The sequence below is a fragment of the Chiloscyllium plagiosum genome, chromosome 12 (genome assembly GCF_004010195.1).
Source record: "Chiloscyllium plagiosum isolate BGI_BamShark_2017 chromosome 12, ASM401019v2, whole genome shotgun sequence".
NCBI classification, from domain to species: Eukaryota; Metazoa; Chordata; class Chondrichthyes; order Orectolobiformes; family Hemiscylliidae; genus Chiloscyllium; species Chiloscyllium plagiosum.
Genome location: NC_057721.1, coordinates 57,566,364 through 57,588,385, shown reverse-complemented (window position 1 = coordinate 57,588,385; position 22,022 = coordinate 57,566,364). Strand labels below are relative to the sequence as shown.

General features: G+C 39.2%; 1 protein-coding gene across 1 annotated transcript in view; it reads left to right on the top strand.

The window, feature by feature from the left end:
* The window catches only part of tomm70a (translocase of outer mitochondrial membrane 70 homolog A (S. cerevisiae)), a 30,125-nt gene that overhangs the window by 7,204 nt on the left and 899 nt on the right, over positions 1 to 22,022 (top strand). Inside the window, exons 3-11 of the mRNA XM_043701155.1 lie at positions 487 to 613; positions 7,311 to 7,420; positions 9,200 to 9,354; positions 10,033 to 10,240; positions 14,790 to 14,924; positions 15,365 to 15,472; positions 16,458 to 16,574; positions 17,679 to 17,776; positions 20,434 to 20,556. Of these exons, the coding sequence (XP_043557090.1) occupies positions 487 to 613; positions 7,311 to 7,420; positions 9,200 to 9,354; positions 10,033 to 10,240; positions 14,790 to 14,924; positions 15,365 to 15,472; positions 16,458 to 16,574; positions 17,679 to 17,776; positions 20,434 to 20,556 (1,181 nt within the window). The remainder of the gene's footprint in view (positions 1 to 486; positions 614 to 7,310; positions 7,421 to 9,199; positions 9,355 to 10,032; positions 10,241 to 14,789; positions 14,925 to 15,364; positions 15,473 to 16,457; positions 16,575 to 17,678; positions 17,777 to 20,433; positions 20,557 to 22,022) is intronic.

Below are 22,022 nucleotides of genomic sequence, written 5' to 3'. Positions count from 1 at the left end.
ATTTCCAGACTGCAATCATGGGTAATCAATTGAATTGAAACAAACTTCTACTCTTGTGTTATCTGTCTCACAATAAAAATCTTTCAAAGTTTACTCCATGTGGTTGAGGTATAATGGATTATTGATCAGCACGCTAACTTCATAGTTACTGGTAAACCCCCATAATGGTGATTAAAGGTTAATTATATACTTAAAGAACACCAATGATAATTTCCCATTTTAAAAAGTATACACATGTGCTTAAAAAAGTTTAGCTTCAAAATCGAAACATCACTTATTTATGATAATTTAACTTGTGAAGAATAAGGTTATTCATGGTAGGAAAATAGAAGCATAGGCTATTTTCGAAATGGGGAAAGGCTTTGGAAATATGAAGGGCCTGGAGTCCGAGTTGAGAAACTAATGCATGTTTTGACAGTGCATTCTACTCTGTTCTCAAACAAAATCACCAATTCAGTTTCATCATGTAATAAATTTATCTTGCAGCAAAAATGGAATGAAGTTGCTGAAGACTGCACGAAAGCCGTAGAACTCAACCCGAAGTACATAAAGGCACTGTATCGTCGTGCAAAGGCATATGATAAACTAGATAATAAGAAGGAATGCTTAGAAGGTTTGTGCTTTTTAAAATATAATGTTTTTTATTGTTCCACTTAGTCGTAATGTTTCTCCCTATTTATTTTGGCGGTTCTTAGCTGGAGTTCTGTTTCACAAATTCTATCTGCCTTCTGATATCTAACCCGTGACTACAGAATCACAGAATTGTTGTGACACAGCTGAAGGTGTTTCGTCCGTTATGTCCAAATGAGCCGTGCTGTTCTTTGCCTTCGTCATGTCACCCTGTTACCTTTTCAGATAATAGTCAAATTTCATTTTGAATATCTCAATTAAACCCGCATCCACCATATTCTCAGTTGCATTCCAAAACCTACCCTCTTGCTGCATTAAATAGATTTTCCTCATATTGACATTGCTTCTTTTGCCTATCGCCTTAAACCTGTGTCCACTTGTTTTTGATCTTTGTACAAGTAGGAACAGTTTCTCCCTATCTACTCTATCCAATCCCCTCATGATTTTAAATGTATCTACCAAATCTCCATTCATTCCCGCTTTTCCCCCCCCCCCCCATTCTTCAGACATAAACCTAAGTTTATGTTATGGAGCAAGTGAAAATTGAACTAGGTTTCCACGTATACAGATTTCTGTTGCAGTTACTTAATGGCCATGTGAAGGAGGAATTATGGCTGATTTTTCATATCCTTTCTTCAAACTTCTGCTCAATTTTAATGCACACTCAACCCAAGGTGAAATCTGATAACTCTGGAACTGAGCCGTCAACATTCTGTTGTGATTAACTTAACATTACTCACTCATGATTATGAAAGGTCAGGCAGCATCCGAGGAGCAGGGGAGTCGATGTTTTGGGCATAAGCTCTTCATCAGACTCTTGATGAAGGGTTTTTGCCCGAAATGTCGATTCTCGTACTCCTCGGCTGCTGCCTGACCTGCTGTGCTTTTCCAGCACCACACTCTCGACTCTGATCTCTAGCATCTGCAGTCCTCACTCATGTTTATCCCAAATTTCTAAATATTATATTCAACGTGGGATTGTAAGGCTACAACTATATTGTATACTTGGGTCCGTCAAATCTAAAACAGCATTAAGTCAGGAATTCTAGCTGCTATCTCCTGAGCTGGCGGTAAGTGCAGCTTTCCAAGATGAGTGAAGTAATGAAATGCGGTTTAACATCCAACTAAAGTTTTCTTTCCGCACATTGATAAATTACCTAAAACTTCATGTTTAATTGCAGTTATACATATATGTCCAAAGTCGTTTTGCAGGAGTGTTATGAAACAAAATTGTACACTGAATGGCATATGGCAATATTGGGGCAGATGGCCAAATACTTGGTCAAAGAGATTGGTTTTAAAGAACATTTTAAAGGAGGGAGAGAGGAGGAGAAAATTAGGGCAGATACTCCAGAGCTGAGAACTTAGACACCTGAAGGCAAGGCTACAAATGTGAAACAGTTAAAATTGGGCATGTCCAAAAGGCAGAATTGGATGAGCTCAGGTTGTGTTGCTGCAAGTGGTTATAGAGATAGAGGGTCAAGAGTGTGATTCTGGAAAAAGCACAGCAGGTCAGTCAGCATCCGAGGAGCAGGAGAAATGACGTTTCGGGCATAAGCCCTTATCAGGAATGAGGCTTAGGGCCCGGGGGCTGCAAGATAAATGGGAGGTGGGTTTGTGGAGGGGGGGGGGGGTTTGGCTGCGGGGAAGGTAGCCGAGAATGTGATAAGTAGATAAAGGTGAGGGAGAAGCTAATAGGTCGGAGAGGAGGCTGGAGCAGATAGATGGGAAAGGTGATAGACAGAGTCAAGAATAGAGTGGTGCTGGAAAAGCATAGCAGGTCAGGCAGCTTTTCCTGCTCTTCGGTTGCTGGCTGACCTGCTGTGCTTTTCCAGCTCCACTCTATTCTTGACTCCGATCTCCAAGACTCACTTTTGCCAAGGTGATGGACTGGTCAGGAGGGTGGTGCAATTTAGGAGAGACAGGGCACCTACTTGCGGATCATTTCAGAGAGTGTCTCTGGGACTACATTGGGGAGACAGGAAGCCTACTTGCGGATCGTTTCAGACAATGTTTCTGGGACACCTGCACTAACCAACCCCACTGCCGTGGCTGAACACTTTAACTCTTCTCCCATTCTGCCCAGGACATGCAGGTGCTGGGCCTCTTCCATCATCACACCTTTACTACCTGACGCCTTGGGACCCTGCAACCACACGGAATGTGGATTTCACCAGTTTCCTCATTCCCCTCCCCCCACATTATCCTAGTCCCAAACCTCCAACCAGGCAATGCCTTCTTGACCTGTCCATCAACTTTCCCATCTATCCTCTCCACTCTCCTCCCAACCTATCACTTTCTCATCTACTGATCGCATTCTCAGCTACCCCCCCATTTATCTCTGAGCTTCCCAACCCGGAAGCCTCATCCTTATGATGGGGTTAAGCCCAAAATATCGATTCTCGTGCTCCTGCTCCGGATGTTGCCTGACCAGCTGTGTTTTTACAGCATCACACTCTCGATTGATCTCCAGCATCTGCAGTCCTCATTTCCTCCGTAGAGATAGAGGGGCAAAGCCATGGAGTAATTTGAAAAGAAAAATGAGAATTTTAGGATATAGAATGCAGATGAACTCGAATTGTCTGAATAAGGACCAGAAGCAAAGATTTGGCTGATCTCAGATTTGCAAAGTGTGGAATGTGGTCAGGAGTGTATCAGGTAAGTGAGAGATAACAAAAGCATTTCAGCAGTTGAGCTATGACAGGGTTGAAGCCAAGTTGTGTTATGTTAGTGAGAGCTGGCAATCTTACTGATGGTAGAAATACATATTTTGGAATTCATTTGTAGCTGTAACATGCCACCATGTTTGCAGACAGTTGGTTCATGCTCAGCCAATTACCAGAGAGTTGGATAGTGTTAGTCACAGAGGAAATAGAATTTATAGGAGACATCAAAGGCAATGGCATTGGTCTTTCAGCGATCAGTTAGAAGTTTATTTGCTTCTTTGTTATTAGTTGCCAGTCAAGCAATTTGATAATTTAGCAAAAGTGGAGGAGTCAAGATGTTGAGGATGAGCTGGATGTCATCAATGTATATGTAAAAACTAATGTTGCTTCAAATGATGTCACCAGGAGGCAATAAATAGATTAAAATTAAGGGTGGAGGATGATATATTTTGGAGAACAACAGAGGTAGTTTATGGGAGGAGGGAAACTACCATTACAAGTGATAGTCTATCTATAGTTAGCTAAGAATCAGGCAAAGGCAGTCTGACCCAGCTGGAAGACATTCAGGGGGTTGGAGCAGAATAGTTTGGCCAAGTTAGTTGCAGACAGAGAAGATGAAGGGGGTTGGTGATTCACCTTTGTCATAGGCTGTCATGGTGATTTTGAAAGCTCTTTGAGTCTTGTGCCAGAACAAAAACCTGACAAGTAGTTCCGACATGGGGTTTAGAAAGAGAATGAACATGGATCTAAGAGGCAACATCTTGAAAGACTTTAGAGAGAAAATGGAAGTTGGAGAGTGAGTGTTGTGGGCAAGATTTTTTTCTGAGAGATTGTTGATGATGGCCAATTTTAAGATTCCAAGTTGGTCCTTGATTAGAGAAAGCTGTTAACAATATCAGCTAACATGGAAGCCAGTAAGAGAGATGTGTTCAGCTTATGCTGGAAATAGGGCTGAGGAACGAGGTGATATGCAGAAATATGCCCACAGATGGCATGAAGGACGATATAAAAGAGCAGTGTTTGGGCAGGGTACCTGCACAGGAAATTGGCCCAGTGGACTCATGAAAAGGAGGGAGGTGACAGAGGCAGCTAATTGGTGTCGATAATGAACCAAAGTTGTCCATTAGCTCCACTTACTGTCGGAGATGAAGGTGGATCACGTAGGTGGGGGAATTAAAGGTTTTGCAGTTGAAAAAAAAGGTGAGGGATTACAGTATAATCCTGAAATAGTGAGCAGTTTTAACTTACAAGAGCAGGCCCAGAAGTTCTTTATATGGTCCAGAAGTTCTTTATATGGTCCAGCCAGATCTGTCAATCATCAATCAGTGGCTGCCATTCTGTTTAAGTCTGCACCTTTTGGACCTATAGCAAAAATGAAAGCTGACCCAGGGGATGGTGTGTTAAAGGGCAATGGTTTTATTGTGGACTAGTACTTTAAAACTGGAAGTTAGAACATAGATGACAAATCAGTACTCGCAGAAATGTTGGGCTGAATGGTGGGGCCAAGTCTTAGGGTTTGTGATTTTGAAATTCTTGTTGGCAGCTGTTCTTTTTCCAAGGATGAACAGAGTAGGATTTGGACATTGAAGAGGGGATGTGGGTGCAGAATGCTACAAGGTAATGATTGAAGCTGGCTTTGTCTGTCATTGATATGTTGTAAGTCACATTGAGATTCTGCACAGTATTTTTGTGGGAGAGAAGTAAACACCACCTCAGAATAAGGCAGTGAGAGGCTGCTAAGACTTTTTAGCTTGTAGTTATTTGTTTTATTGGTTAAGGTAAAGAATATTTTGGAAAAAAGTTGTCTTCGTGGAATAGATCTGAGGTGCAGTAAAACTTCCACTAATGTGGCCTGACTGCAATCCCATAATAATTCTGTATTACAGTATCATGATGTCCTTTAATGGCCACCATCCATTCACCAGGCTTTTGAATCTATGATGTTTAAGCTTGAAATGTTTGTCTTTTATTTTATAAATCGAGATTAAATAGTAAAGGGATTATATTTGGTTGTTATACATCACCTATGTAAGTATTTAGAGCTTCTTTTCCTTTTTTCAAAAAAGGACAAATCTGACCTTGAAGTTTAGCCACGTGTAAACTGTACATGAAAGCTCTTGAGGCACCACAGCACTTTGTTACTACACATTAGCAATGTTTAATCAGGTCAGGGATTGTTCTGTCAGTGTGTTCAGATTTCAAAACTGTAACCTTGGCGGAGCTTAGAGTCTGATTATACAACTGACAGACGTGTCTTACAAGATAAAAAAACACTTTTTCAGTAAACATTGCTCTAACTGATAATGGGGTTAAGGCCCATTGTCATTTGTTTGTTGTAGATGGTAGAAATAAGTAATTGTTTACCTACTGGGAGAAGCAAAATAAAGAACAAACAACAAATAATGTACAAAAAACAAAATATCTTGCCATCTAAGATCAGTCAGCATGTGTGTAGAGATTGAATGAAGTGACATTGGCTCAATGGTTGCACTTCACTACTTTTTGTGGTTCAAGTTCCACTTGTAAGATATTAGTTTATAGTCAGCACTGATTAGTTCAATTCTGAAGCAGCTGTGCTTTGGGGAGGGAACTAAACAGGCATGTCTGCTGTCTTGGGCATAAATGTGCCTGATTCCATTGAGCAGAATGGTAACTTTGTATGTACTGTTTCTTTGAAGAAATTGCTCTGCAATTTCTTGCATTACTGCAGTTGTATTTTGGTGTTGTGGTGCTTGAGAGAACTGTAGATGCAGTAGCTTGCATCTGCAAAAATATTATCAAAGAACTTTATTTAAAATTGTGATTATAGTCTTTGTAGTTATGCATTTTTGCATAAGTAGGCAGTGTGCAAATCTATATTCATTTTTCTTTGGTGCTGTTTAATTATTAAAATACAACAAACTTTTTATTTACCCACACTGATGGGACCAGGAATGTGTCAGTTGATCAAATATACCAGGTGATCAAGAGGTCCACATAATCAATGTAACAACATATAGGAATAATAGAAATGTAATGTAGGGGATATGCTCATCACTGTTATTCTATACTTACAGCATAAATCATTTAAATAATAATGCACCTTTGCTTTTAATAAAACTTGTCGGCAGAGAGCCTCCTCGCTCGTTTCCTCAACTGATTATTTGGACCTCGGAGATCATGATAATATAATAAATTTCCAGTATTTGAGGTATATGATTTTAACTGGGCTATGCTGGTTTGTGAGATGCTGGTTAAAACAAGGTTTGCTATCCATTAACTGGAGTTAGATCCTCAAGTGGTTGGTGTGCTTATGGCAAAATGGCAAGATATTCTAGAGCTACCTTCCTGCTAGGTATTCTAGAGGCCTAATGCTCTAGGACGTTGGTTCAAATCCTAACATGAACGGCTGGTAGATTTCAAATTCAATTGATTATTGAAAATTTGGAATTCACAGCTATTCTTCGTAACAGTGACAAATCAGTTATTGTCAATTGTTCCATCACAATGTCGTTCAGGAAAGGAAATTTACTTACCTAATCCTGCATGTGACAGCAAATCTGCTCTTAACTACCCTCTATCATGGCCTTGTATGCTTCTAGTCATGGTGATTAGTGATGGGCAATAATTGTCGGCCTTTGCCATTAATACCCACATCCTATAAAGTAATTTTTTCTAATATAAAAACGATTCAAGTGTTTTTTGCTTCTCCATTGCAGAGGTCAAGATTACACATCTTTGAAAAGTCACTTAATATTATTCCTAATTGTGTAATAACTATATCTCGGAATTATCCTGTTTATGAGCGTTCAAATTGTAAGCAGCACTTTGTGCTTTCCAAAATGATCATTCTGCTCTTTGTTAGACAAGTGCATAAAATCCATTTATTTAAAAAAAGGCAGAATTGAACCAAATTGGGTTTAACATCGCACTGATTTCATAGGAACCATAACAAACTTATTGTTCAGAGACTTTGAATAATTCTCAACAATGATCCAAGTGTTATCAGTGACAACATGTCTTTATACCTTTCAGATGTTACTGCGGTTTGTATCCTGGAGGGATTCCAAAACCAACAAAGCATGCTTCTTGCTGACAGAGTCCTTAAGCAGCTTGGAAAAGAAAAAGCTAAAGAAAAGTACAAGGTTAGTGGCCAAGTACTGTAGATACTTGTTAGCTATACCATTTTGAATTTGGTCCCAGTGTACTTTACATTACATTACATTACATTACTTAGTGTGGAAACAGGCCCTTCAGCCCAACAAGTCCACACCGCCCCGCTGAAGCGCAACTCACCCACACCCCTACATTTACCCCTTACCTAACACTACGGGTAATTTAGCATGGCCAATTCACCTTACCTGCACATCTTTTGGACTGTGGGAGGAAACCGGAGCACCCGGAGGAAACCCACGCAGACACGGGGAGAACGTGCAAACTCCACACAGTCATTCGCCTAAGACAGGAATTGAACCCGGGTCTCTGGCGCTGTGAGGCAGCAGTGCTAACCACTGTGCCACTGTGCTGCCCACTTGTAGAAAGCTTACTTCCATTTATCAGACTTTTCACATTTAACACCACTTTTCTCGCCCATTCCCTGTGTCCTTGATGCTCTTGACAAGAAAGCCCTGTGTCTGACAATGGAGCATTCACAACCCTGCAGGTCGACAATTCCAAAGTTCGGTGATCATGTGTTTTTGCCAGGAGTTTGAGGGCTTTGTGAAAATGGATTTGATGATGGGGGAGAAACTGGGATAGATTTTAGTGGGTACTCTGGAGGAACATGTGCATCGGGAAAGACTTGGAACAGCAGGGGATCAGATTACATGCCATGAAGTTTTGATAGTATTTGGAGAAGTATCTTAAGTTTTTGAGAATTTTGTTATTTGGTGGCCTGCCCCAGAAAAATGTACATAGAACAAATCAGAGTTATGCTTGCTATCTGTCAATGACCTTGTAATGCTAGGCAGTGTTGGCCAGGATAAAATCACAGCTGTTATTACATCTATTATCCAATATTGCCATCGATCTAATAAAATTAGTGCAGATAACATCAGTGTTCACAGATTTGTTTTGTGAGGGAAAGAGAAAAATATAAGCTGAGGAAAAATGTAAAAGTTTCATTTGCAAGTTAATGTAGGAGGTGTACTAGAAATGGATACTAAGAATGAACAAATCTTTCAATTATATTGTCTTCAGATGCGCTAATGATATTAAAGGTGTCAAACATTAATTTCTCTGTCTCGAGGTAAAAAGCTGCTGGCAGAAACATTAGAATGCCAGAGAACCAGGATATTTAAGGACATTACCTGATCTCTGGCATCCCTTGTATAGAGAATCATAAGTTGCCAGTTCACCCTAACCAGCTTAATCATAAAGATGTTTAGATTAGATTAGATTCCTACAGTTTGGCCCAACAAGTCCACACCGACCCTCCGAAGAGTGACCCACCCAGACCCATTCCCCCACCCTATGTATACCCCTGACTAATGCGCCTAATACTGTGGGCAATTTAGCAAGGCCAATTCACCTGACCTGCGCATCTTTGGACTGAGAGGGGAAACCAGAGCACCCGGAGGAAACTCACGCAGACATGGGGAGAATGTGCAAACTTCACACAGACAGTTGCCTGAGGCGGGAATCGAACCCAGCTCCCTGGTGCTGAGAGGCGGCAGTGCTAACCACTGAGCCACCGTGTTGTAGAAAACAACTTTGCATTCAATGGCATTGTTAGGAAAGAATATTACTCATGCACAAAGTGAGATCCAGATTAAAAGTGTGTTTGCACTGTTTAGATCTTTAAACTGGTTACACTCCTAGCTAATCAATATGATTGTGATAGTTATATTTGTTTACAATGTTGTACTATATTTTACTATTATAGAAACGACTCTGTTTTCTAATTCTTATCTTCCCCTTTGTAGAATAGAGAGCCACTAATGCCCTCTCCACAGTTCATCAAGTCGTACTTTAATTCTTTCACTGATGACATCATCTCACAACCTTTACTGAAAGGTGAAACGCCTGATGAAGACAAAGACAAGGAGGGTGAAGCTGCTGACATTAGGGGAACGGAAAGGTGATTGTATAAAAATGTATTTTTTCAAGCCTCAATGGATGAATGCTGTCTGCATATTAGGGTAATGGATCAGAAAGATTCTGATTGTCATATGTGATGGGTGAATTCATTGCACAGGTTTAGCAGAGGTTTGAATTGCTTATTACATCTTTCAGCTTGGGGATGATTGGATTGACTGCCTTTGAGTCTAGTTGAATAGTCCTGCACTTTCAGAGGATGGTACTGGGGAGGATACTAGGCAGCTGTGAAATAACTGGAACTTGACTGCAGCATGAATTTAATCTAATCCTAATCTGTATATCTTTTGCCGGCCCTCCTTTCAAGTATTGTTGTAACCTTTTCTTAAAAGAACCTGTACTTCAGAAGCAGCCTGCATAATCTGATTTTAAATTTTAACCATTCTTCAACATAAAAGTAGCTGGAAATGAATACCCCAGTGTTATTGGCTATATAAGATTGTAGGTGTAAATCAAAGAATACCTTTGGGACCATCATCGACAAATCCAATAAGTGTAGATGTGCACTGAAATTCATGCTGCTAAATGCAACTGATATGATAAACTCGTGCTAAAAGATTCAGTGAACTGATCAAGCAAATAACTGGACTAGCAAAAATAGAACATTTTAGAAGGAGCAATTTAGTCTTAGCTATATTTACTGTATTTTTATCTTCTTCAGATCTGGATACCTGAAGGCAAAACAATACATGGAGGAAGAGAACTATGATAAAATTATTAGCGAATGCACCAAAGAAATAGAGTCAAAGGGAAAATATGTGGCTGAAGCCTTATTGCTTCGGGCTACCTTCTATTTGCTGATAGGCAATGCCACAGCTGCTCAACCTGACCTTGATATGGTTGTTAGTATGAAAGATGCTAATGTGAAGGTAGGTGTTCTATATAAATTTCCTTTTACTTGCACAGAGTCAATCTCAGGATGTGCAGTTCCAACTTCCTAAAATAGCTTTAGATTTTTTTTTAAGTTTCCCCAGTTGGGCTGATCATTCTTTAAGAAAATTGAAGTATACTGTCAAAAGATCTTTATCTACACCTTTACAGCTAGCTTCCCCTGAAGAAAGTCATTGGATTTTCTTAGCTAGCTGGGAATGTAGTGAGATGGCAAGGAATGATGATGTAGAATCAATTCTATGTTTAAAATAATAAAGGAAGGAAAAATAATGCAGTTCTGTGGTGCCTTTTGGGTGTCAATTATTGCAAATTATCACAAAGTTAGTACTCTGATCACCTCAGCAATTTCCTACAGCAGTGAAATAAGTGACTGGTTAATTTGTTTTGCTGATGTTTGGTGAGTGATGGACAAAGTTTGGCTAGGTCAAGGAGTGAACTTTTGATCACAAATGCACTGGTAGTGTAATATACATGGGGCTTCCAGTTAATGCCTGATTTGATTAATGCCACCTTCACATTCCCTGTGCTGAAACATCTGCCTAGGTTAAGTGTTCCAGGCTTGGAGTAAAGCTTGAAGGTACAACCTCTGACTCCAGTGATAGTGATGCCACTAAATCAAGCTGATGTTACTAAAATTAATAGTACAAAGCATCATTTGAAGAATGAAAACAATAATTAGCATCTAGGTTTTAATTGAATGTCTTACAAAAGTAGGTTCAATAAGGTAAACCTTGGGGAAAATCTTAAAAGAAAAATTGCAGATCTGCAGATCTGGACTTGTGCGGACCTTTTTTGAAATGACCCAGTATATTTGTGCCCTTGTCCCGAAAATAGATCTGTTTATTCCAATTAGTCTCTCAAACCTCATCCTTTAATACAATACGAAGTTCCTTTAATCCATTTCCCCACTCAGTTTAATTGATATGTTTGAACAGCTGGCAGTCTGAAGTAATGAAAAAGTTCTTGCTGTTGTACAATGTCTTGGATAGGTTTGCGTGTGTTCACTCTTAAATCATAAATTTATGATGTGAAATTGATTCCCAAATGCGTGCAATCATTTTGAATTTTATCTATAGCATATATTCAAACTCCCCTTATCGTTGGGAATCCCCTAATCTGGCATTATTATTCTTACGAAGAAGCCTACATCCTAACAAATGACCCAGAGCAGGAAGCACAACATATTTTGTCATTTCTGATGCTTTTTTAAATTTAAATTGTGCATGTTCATTTCAAATGATTGTGTTTTACAGTTATTTTATAAAAAACCTCATTAATGGTATGTAAGCATTCTCAGCAATGCCAGAATGTGTCAACCATCCCAATTGCTTTCACAAAGGTAGTGATTCACCACTTTGGCAACTGAGTGGCTTGCTAAAGCATATCAGGAGGCTCAGAGTCAACCACATTGCTGTTATGGCTCCTTCTTAAAACCATTACTAAACTAATATGGACTTTTCCATCAATCCAGCAGTCACAACTGTCACCATCACTGATACTCATTTATTATTTCCAGATTTGAATATTTGACTTGAAGTGCCCTCAGAGATCAGTAACGTTTAGAATGAGACTTGAATTTCTTAGTGATTACCAGAAAGAATCTCTCAACATAATTTCATGGTTAAGACTTTTACGAATAAATTAAAATTATCATTGGTTTACATTATTTAGTAGTCTGCTAACTATACTACTGGAAGTTGCTTTTTCCGTTGACTAATGACCACAGCCAAGATCCTTAATGGCGTGTTCGTAAAATATGTCACATTTGGCAAATAATGTGATGGTGTAATAATATTGTCATTGGATTAGTAATCCAGAGACGCAGATTGCATACCAGGGATCCAGGTTTGAAACCTGCCATGATGGGTAGTGGAATTTGGATTTGTTTTGAAGTCAAGTTATCTGATGACCATGACACTATTGTCAGGCATGATAAGAACATTTTGGTTCACTAAAATCCTTTAGGGAAGGAAATCACTTCTTCTCATGTATGACTCCAGACTACAGCAAACTGTTTCTTAAATCCCTCTGAAATGGCGTAGCAAGACACTCAGTTGTATCAAACTGGTAAAGAACCTCAAAGGAATAAAACTGAATAGACCATCTGTCATTGGCCTGGTCATCAGGAAAAAACAACAAACTCAGCACTAATCCTGCAAAATCCTCCTTACTAACATCTGGGGGCCAGTGCCAAATTGGAAGACTTGTCTCATGGACTAGACAAGAAACAGCCTGACATAGTTAAATTCTGAAATTCGGTTACAAATTATACAATACTGCTGCTGATAGTCCATTGAATTTCCTGGATATTCAGTCCCGACTTGCTGGATATGTTTGAAATCTATTCCACTTGGCAGTGGTCACTCCTTGCAATTACAGTCATTGATGGATGCATCAGCAGCAGGCAGCATGGCAAGTATGAGGACCAATGTGTTTTCCCCTTTTTTTGATACCCTCTCAATCTTCTGCAGACCTATCCTAGCAGCTACTTATTTTAGGTTTCAAGCACCATCCCTTTACTGAATAGGACAGACCTGGCAGAAGTGATGTGACAATAGTATACAGTTGAGAGAGATTTGCTCGTGGGAATCCTTAAAATTTGCTGCAGGTGCAAAGATGTCTCATGGCATCAGCTCAAACATGGCCAAGGAGATGTCCTCCTGATTACCTTATATTAGTAGATGAATCCGTACTCCTCCACATTGAGCAATACGTGGAAGAAGCATCAAAGGTGGCAAGGGTGCAGAATGTACTTTGGTTAGGGGACTTCATTATCCATCAACAAGAGTGGTCCACAGCGTTACTACTGACCAAACTGATCGAAGCCTCAAATGTGACCAGAAACCAAGCTGGACTAACCATAGGAATACTGTGATTACAGGAGCAGATCAAGGCTAGGAGTCTTGCAGTGAGTAGCTCACTTTCTGACTTTCCAAACCTTAAGTATGGAATACTCTTCACTTTTCTGGATGAGTGCAGCTCTGACAACACTTGAAGCTTGATGCCATTGAGGCCTAAGCAGCCCACTTAATTGGCACATCACAAACATCTACTCCCTCCCTCAACAATACACAAAAGCAGCAGAGTATTGCATTTACAAGATGTACTGCAGAAATTCAACGAAGTTCTTTAGGTAGGACCTTCTAAACCATTGACCACAGCCATGTAGCAAGTTAAAAGTAGCAGATGCATGGGAACACCACAACCTGCAAGTTCCTCTCCAAAGCACTTCTCATCCTGTCTAGGAAATATGTCACTGTTCCTTCACTGTCACAGGGTTAAATTCTTTGAACTCTCTCCCTAAAGATATTGTAGGTGTCCCACCACCAAATAGTCAAGAAGGTCAAGAAGCAGCTCACCACCACCTTCTCAATGGCTTTTAGCGATGGGCAATAAATTCTGATCTAGTCAGCAAAGTTCAAATCCCTAAATGAATTTAAAAAAGCATGGAGTCCACATGGCTAAAACACAGACAAAAATTCTTAGTATTGTTCAGAGGCTCTTTTTCCCTTGCCATTTCTTGCAAAATTTTCCAGTTTTACTTTGATAGTCACCTCAGTCAGACCTCCATTTGTAAGGCATTCTCTTAACTCCTTGGTTCTTGAATCTCCACAAGTTTCATTTCTAAACAGAGAACATTGCCTATCGGTATTCTATTTGGAGCTAACTCAATACGTTTCCCTTTGCTTTTCAAAGCAGCATCTTCCTGTGGTCAGGGTCTGAGAGACTGTTACTAGAAAGACCAGCTGAACCTTTGTTGTATCACAATATGAAACTGGTAATTCGAGACATGGAGTAGTACAGGACAGAAACAGAGCCTTCAGTCCATGCCGACCAGATACCTAAATTAATCTAGTCCTATTTGCCAGCATGTGGTCCATATCCATCTAAACTCTTCCTGTTTGTGTACCCATACAGATGTCTTTTAAATGTAATTGTACCAGTCACCTCCACTTGCTCTGACAGTTCATTCCTTAGATGCACCACCCTCTGCATGAAAAAAGCTGTCCCTTTGGTATCTTTCCCCTCTCACCTTAAAGCTATGCCCTCTAGTTTTGGACTCCCTTGTCCTGGGAAAAAGGCCTTGGCTATTCAACCTATTCATGCCCCCTATGATTTTATAAACCCCTGTAAGGTCACCCCGAGCCTCTAACTCTCAAAGGAAAATAGCCCCAACTTATTCAACCTCTGTCAAAGTATGTTGCATGCAAAAGCAACTGCATTGAAGTTAGTCCAATTCAGTGCAACTTGTGGTAATTGTGTTAGCTGGATTAGTAAGATTGTTCAAAAAGAAAGTAGACCTGACTTCTCATCACTTCCTTAAATATCATATTAATCATCCATTGAATATTATATTTTCCTTTGTTTTCCTTGTATAAAGCCAGAATTCTTGACCACTTGCTGAAACAGGGAGTAACAGTATGGCCTTAATGGCAATCAAAATCTGGATAGCTCGTGTAAGCATGTGAGACTAGTCTCTCGAATACCACGTGCGTAATGAGATGTGTTACTGTTTTTGTTCTTCAGCTGCGTGCCAATGCATTGATTAAGCGTGGAAGCATGTATATGCAGCAACAGCAATCTCAGCTGTCTACACAAGATTTCAACATGGCTGCTGATATTGACCCACAAAATGCTGATGTGTATCATCATCGAGGACAGGTAAGAGCTGTGGTTTCCTGAATCAATCTGAAAGAATTGTCTTCCGTTAACTATTGCACCCAGCAAATGTCTCATTGATTGAAGAAGTGAATCTCGCACTCAATTTTATTGCAACAATTCGAATTTTTAAAATTTCCATTTGGGCTATTGACATGACTGTATTTATTGAATATCCTGACTTGAATAAACTTTACAGGTAGAGATTGCAAAGCTGTTAGTTGGGCCTTCCATTAAACACTCTCAATCAAAAGTGAGTGGTTAAAGCTGTTTGGGAATGAACAAATGGGCTGGAACCTTTCTTCCCCCCTCTCCCTTTGTTCCTTTTTTTTATTCAGAAATGTTGAAGGAATGAGAGAATGGAGAGAACACTGTAGGGTGCCTTAATTCTGAGGTCAGTGCGGGTTATATGATTATGCATTAATGCTAAATTTTGTTTACAGCTGAAGATTTTACTTGACAATGTTGAAGAGGCTGTTGAAGATTTTGATGAATGCATTAGACTGCGACCAGACTCCGCTCTGGCTCAGGCCCAGAAATGTTTTGCATTGGTAAGCAGTCTTGTTCTAATATTGTTCAGAAAAATACAATGTCAGTGACTGCTTTATTGCACAGTACAACTACAAAAAAAACAAGCAGAGCAATATCTCTAACTGACTCATTGCTGGTCGGTGCATAGTGCATTATCCCTTTAAGATTGGTTAGGATTTGATCAGGGTTTGCTATTGATGATTGTATCACGTCTGGAAGATCAATAACCGGTTTTGTCTGGATGCTGTTGGACATTCTAGTTTGCCTCACCATTCATTAACTCTTGTAACGGTTGCCACTATTTTCAATCATCTTTCTGACTTCAAAGTCTGCTCCAGTTATATTTTGCCCATTGTATTTTTTGTAAATTTGAAGCACTCTCTTATCCTGCCTTAAACATCTAAATGCCTCTGCTCCATCTCCTGCTCTACCGTACCAACCTTTTCTCTATGTTGTGGAACCTTGATGTGTTATTCAGCAGTAAGTAACATGCCTTTGTATAGCTCAACATTTTGCAGGCTTCCAGATGTTAATCATGAACTGTTATTCAAGATGTTGTCTTTAGCCACACTGATACTACTTTCCCATCATTCTGATTCTTGCCAAGGTTCACTGGCTTATTATGATCCATTGAACTGACATTTGAACATTTTCAATTGACCTAATGCCAATGTGCATAGTAGCTGTTGATCTTGATAATTGTATTCGGTGTATCAGCAGACTTAATTTAAGTGTTTGAGTTTGGTTATTGTTTTACTCAGTGTAATCTATGCACCAAGCATCTAGAAAGCCAGGAAATAAGTCCCTTAATGTGAAAATACATTATACTTTGTGGAAGGCACTGTAAAATTTAATGCAAACAACCATCAGCTTGACACATTTAAATCTTAAATATAATTGATCTTTATAGATGTAAGAGGAAAAAAAATCACCTCAACAAAATGTTTTCAACTCTGTTGGATCACCTTTCAACTGAAATGCATTGTGTTGTGTTTTACACTCCAGTATCGTCAGGCCTACACTGGAAGCAATCCTTTGCAGATACAAGTGGCTGTAAAAGGATTTGAAGATGTTATTAAAAATTTTCCCAAATGTGCAGAAGGTTATGCATTGTATGCTCAGGTAAGCCTTCAGCACTCAACATTTGCTATCTGCGCTCATTGTGTGTGTTAAAGAACTCAGGTAAAGGCAAAGTCACCATAATCTTTGTAGACCAGAGGGCTGTATACTCATTATAGAGAGAGAGATTGGTGCTAGTTTAGCCTGAGAATCACTCCAGGTGAGCAGAAAGTTGAGAAGTCCTTCAAGGCAATCTCAGCAGGTGTGAGAAATGAATCCATGCTGTTGGCATCACTATGCGTCACAAACCAGCCATCCAGCCACTTGAGCTAATTGACTACCCCCTCAACTATCGCTTGAGAATTGAACATTCAGTATCTGAAGATTTTTCTGAGTTGCAAAACCAGCAAATTTATTTCATTAACTTTTACATTCTTTAAATTGTTGAAGTAAGAATGTAAAAGTTTGCTTCTTCTTAAGGTCATAAAGCATCCATAGAAAAGGCACTGAACCCACTTAGTTCATCTTTATAAGATACAGACAATGACTGTTGTCTCATTCAAGCCTCCAATTTTTTTAAAGGACACTGTCAAAGTCTTGGCCAAATTATCAAGCTATTCAAATCTATTGTATTGTACCCCATCTGTCAGATGGAAATGAACAATCACATATTGATTAAAGACTGGGGAGATTTCTGGTGTCCTGGATGATACTTTATGCATTAACTAATGCCATCAGACCAACTAATTTGGCATGTGGCTGTTTATAATCTTGTTATACACAAATTGACTGAAGTGTTTTGTACATAGTACCAGTGACCAAACCTCAAAAGAACGTGACTATTTGGAATGACATGAAGATGTGGCTATTGTTATATTAGTACATTCTCATTTGGCTTCACTAGCATTCTGAACTTTAACAAAGCAGAAATTGCTGGAAAAACTCAACCAGTCTGGCAGCAGCTGTGGAGAGAAGTCAGAGTTAACATAGGTCCTGTGACCCTTCAGAATTCCATAGATCCAGCAGTGTGTTTTTTATCTAATTTCCAACATCTGCAGTTCTTTTGTTTTTTATTCTGAAATTTAATTGTATTTAGTTGTAATTAAGTTGTATTTAGATGCATGTAAGATTAAAAAAAAAACATTTGACCAAAAATGTTTGTCCTAGGCTTTAACTGACCAGCAACATTTTAGCAAAGCAGATGAAATGTACGATAAATGTATTGAACTGGAACCAGATAATGCAACAACATATGTTCACAAAGGGTAAGTGATCTGTAATTAGATTAAAGCTAGTAATTTTGCCTGTACTATCTTTGATATCAGAGTCAAGTATGTTGTGTAACTCTCCCAATTAATCCTCTGCTACATTATGGAAAAGTGAAAACAAAATAATACTCTGCATGTATCCAGGAAAGGAACTAACGGTTGCACAAGAAAACATTACAGAGAACCTCTAATAATGAGACCTATAAAACTAAAATTAATTGGAGTTTGAATTTTTATATACATATTTATGTTGAGTTTGTCTGCGAAAGTATTCAGGGCTATGGCTTCCCTGACTTTCGATTAGTTATAAATGTTAATGGAGATTGGTTCACTCAGTTAGCCTAATGACTAGCAAGTGGTTCAGAATAACATCCATTTGATTCCAATTCTGCCCAAGGGAGACTTGGCTCTTTTTTCTTTGCCCTGCCCCTGAGATTGAAAGGCAATCACAAATCATTGTTAACATAAACTTGTGAGAAAATGTCTCTGAGTGCAGTATTATCTGACAATAAGGTCCTGCCTTTGAGCCCAGGACACATGACATTGTTTATATTAATGTTATTTCTGTTTGTAGTATGTATTAGTAAATGTAGTATGCAATATATGTAGTGCACAAGCATGTGTGTTCTTACATTTCTCTGCATAATTCATCAGATGCTTAACATTTTTTGGCAAATTATTTTTTGATTCTTTCATGGGGTGTAGCTGGGCTGGGCCAGCATTTATTGTCTGATTGTCCAGAGTGGGGATAAGGGTCAACTACATTGCTGTGCATCGGGTGTCACATATAGGCCAAGCCAGGTAAGGATGGCAGATTTCCTTCCCTGAAGGACATTAGTGAACTAGTGAACCAGATGGATTTTTATAACTATTGACAGTGGTTATATGAGCACTTTTATGCCAGACTGTAATCCAGATTTTATCGAATTCAAGCTTCACTCTCTGCCATGGTGGGATTTGAATCCATGTCCCCACAATATTAGCTTGGGATTCTGGATTGCTAGTCCAGTGACATTATCACTACACCACTTCTTTCCTTTGTTGTCTAATCACAGAATCACATCTAATGATGGACTCTCTTTTGAGTTTTGGAAGCACTAGCTGGATGCCTATGGTCAATACTTTGCTGTTGCAAACAGCCAAAAGGACATGATATTTGATATAATCTGCCAGTCTTTGGAACACACTGCCTATATACCTAGCCACATGTTGGTACTGCAACATATATACCATGTTATTTGAGAAATGTCTTTGGATTGGCACTTAGTCAGCTGCACTAAAGAATCTCCTTGCATTTCTTAATGGGCTCCATCCTGCACTTGAATTCACCTTTGAAATTGATCGATGGAATGATGGTCACTTGCTTTGATGTCCTAGTTGAGAAATCAGCCAATGTTCTCTGCAACTGTCTCTCTCTCTTTCTTATTTTTCTTATTCATGTTGGACATGATTGTTGCTGCCTGAGCCAGCATTTCGTGCCTGTGGGTGGTGAGCTGCCACCTTGAACCACTGCAGTTCCTATGCTATAGGTAAACCCACTGCAACCTTACCATCACTAGTCAACATATACATTAGGATTCCTTCAGTTACATGTGTTATTTTTAATTTTTGACTGTAATTAGTAACAAATTGAAGGGTTACAGAGAACGGGCACGAAAGTGGAGTTGAGGCCGAGATAAGGTCAGCTATGATCATATTAGATGGAAAAGCTGGCTCAAGGGGCTGAATTACCTGCTTCTGCTCCTGATGCTTCTGTTCTTATGTTTTATGGTTTTCCTTTTTGGAAACCTGGTAAGTAGCATCTGAGCCATTTGTGCACTGCACAAGCTTAATGCTAAAGTAAGTCACAATTAAAACCATCCTGCAGGATAATTGCCACCTTGATTAGATCATTTCTTAAGGTGTATCATGCAGATTAATTAACAAGCCTGAGTCCATCACTTGTGTTCAGAGTGCACAGTAAATCCTCTGATTACCCTCCATAGGATAAGATACCTCAAACATTTAAGCACCAAGTGAAGCTGGCTTTTCATACTGCTACTATTCAGTAGCAACACAAGTGAGTAATGTAGCATCTGAATTTCCATGGTATTACACTGGGTATATAAGCTGTTCATCTCAAAGTCTTGCAGTAACCAAGTATTAACTATACTTAAATAACCCTGATTGCAAAACTCAAAAAGCATAATGTCTGACATTAGATGCGATTCCATGATTGGTTAGAACTTGCTAAATAACCTTGGTGCAGAAAAATAGGCTGATAGCCAATATGTGTTGGGCTGTTGGTATAGTACTCTTGCATCTACTAGATGTTATGTATATTAAAACACAGAGCCATTTTCTTGTTCCTTTCTTAGCAATGCATTGACAATCAATCTCAACCTGCTGGTTTGAAATGTAAACAAACCTTGTCAGTTAACTGTCAGTCAGCAAGAATGCATTTTCCGTGATAACATCTCTACCAATCAGAATCCGATCAACCAATTCAAATCACTCAATATGAATGTTTGCTCTTTACATTTTTATTTCTTGTGAATTGATGAACCCGGGAAGAGTGCAATTTTTTTTAGCAGTAGTCAAGTTCTGTGCTACCTAATGACTATTTGACTACTTAATTTTTGATACTATTCTGGTATTTGCTTCATTTATTTTAGTTTACTTCAGCTTCAGTGGAAACAGGATTTGGACAAAGGCTTGGAACTAATCAGCAAGGCTATTGAGATTGACAATAAATGTGATTTTGCGTATGAGACCATGGGTACTATCGAAGTCCAGAGGTAATTTATTAACTATTTTTGTTCCCACAGAATTTTGGCTCTTAAAAATTGTATTTCTTCTTAGAAAAGTGATTCTACTGTTTGAGTTTGGGAAATACTCAAAATTCATTTTTTGCAGAATTTGTAAACCTGCTATGAATTACATCTGTCAAATATAAATGCCAAATTTCATCTTGTGGATATTTATACAGTACATTTTTTTTTAAATGAGAGGTGCACATTATTTTAGATGCATTCTTTTAAAAACTTTGTTTTCTGTTGGACACTCATTCCTAGTGTTGTTTAGCTGCTGCAGTTTCTTTGACATTTCTGCTATGGTATTGAAGGATTACAGACTTTTAATCCATCAGTGAATTGCAAATGGCAGTATATGTCTAAGTCCGGATCATTTCTGACTTGAAAGGGAACTTGGAGGTGATGCTGTATTCTTGACTTTGGCTATTCTGGTCCTACTGTGCAGAGACATCCCAGGATAAGGTTTTGCTGTTACTGTAAGTTTAGCTAGCAAGCTTTCTACACAGCCTGTCACAGACAGCAAATACTGCAGCCACGATGTAGATGTGTGATCAGCTAAAGTATATTGCTTTAATTTTATGTTGTGTTGACTGCTGGTGTGAGTGCGCCACCCAACCAGGTTAGCTGAATATTTAAACTCTCACTTGAATTGTGCAGTTGTGGTGTGCCATGATTAGCAAAGCAAGGAGGCACAAAATATAGGTTTGGCCTTCTTACAAGTAAGACAAAGCAAGTGAGAACTTCCTCAGTACACCAGTTTACAATAGACTGCATCATGCAGGACCCTGTCATAATTTTGGCAGAGCTTTGATATGTCTTTACCTTTAACCTTGGAGCAGTAGTTTAAACTGATATGAGTGAGATGAATTTTAAATTTTTATAGTGACTACATAAACTCCACAACTAGGTGATTAGGTAACTGCAGATAATAGCTAAATAATATATGCTAAACCTGGAAAACTAAATAGTTACATGAAATAAAGGTGGCCGGGTGGATAATAATTGCAGCTGTACCATGTAGGAACTTAAGGATATCTGTGCATTTCATGGCAACCACATCACTATGAATGTGTCTGCACGTTGAGTAACTTCAGCTTTGAATTGATGGAGTTGGATTTAAAATATAGACATTGTAATACATCATGGAGAGGCAAAGTTACCTGGACATTCTGTCCTCAGAGAGTAACACTCCGTAGACTAGGAATGGTTATCACTATTGCCTCACAGCGCCAGGGACCTGGGTGTGATTCTGGCTTTGGGCGACTCGCTATGTGGAGTTTGCACATACTCCTCATGTCTGCGTGGGTTTCCTCCTGGTGCTTTGGTTTATTTTCACAATCCAAAGTTAGGCGGGTTAGTTGGATTGGCCAGCTAAATTGCCTATAGTGTCCAAGGATGTGCAGGTGAGGTGGATGGGAGAGGTATGGTTATAGGGATAGGTGGGTGGGTGG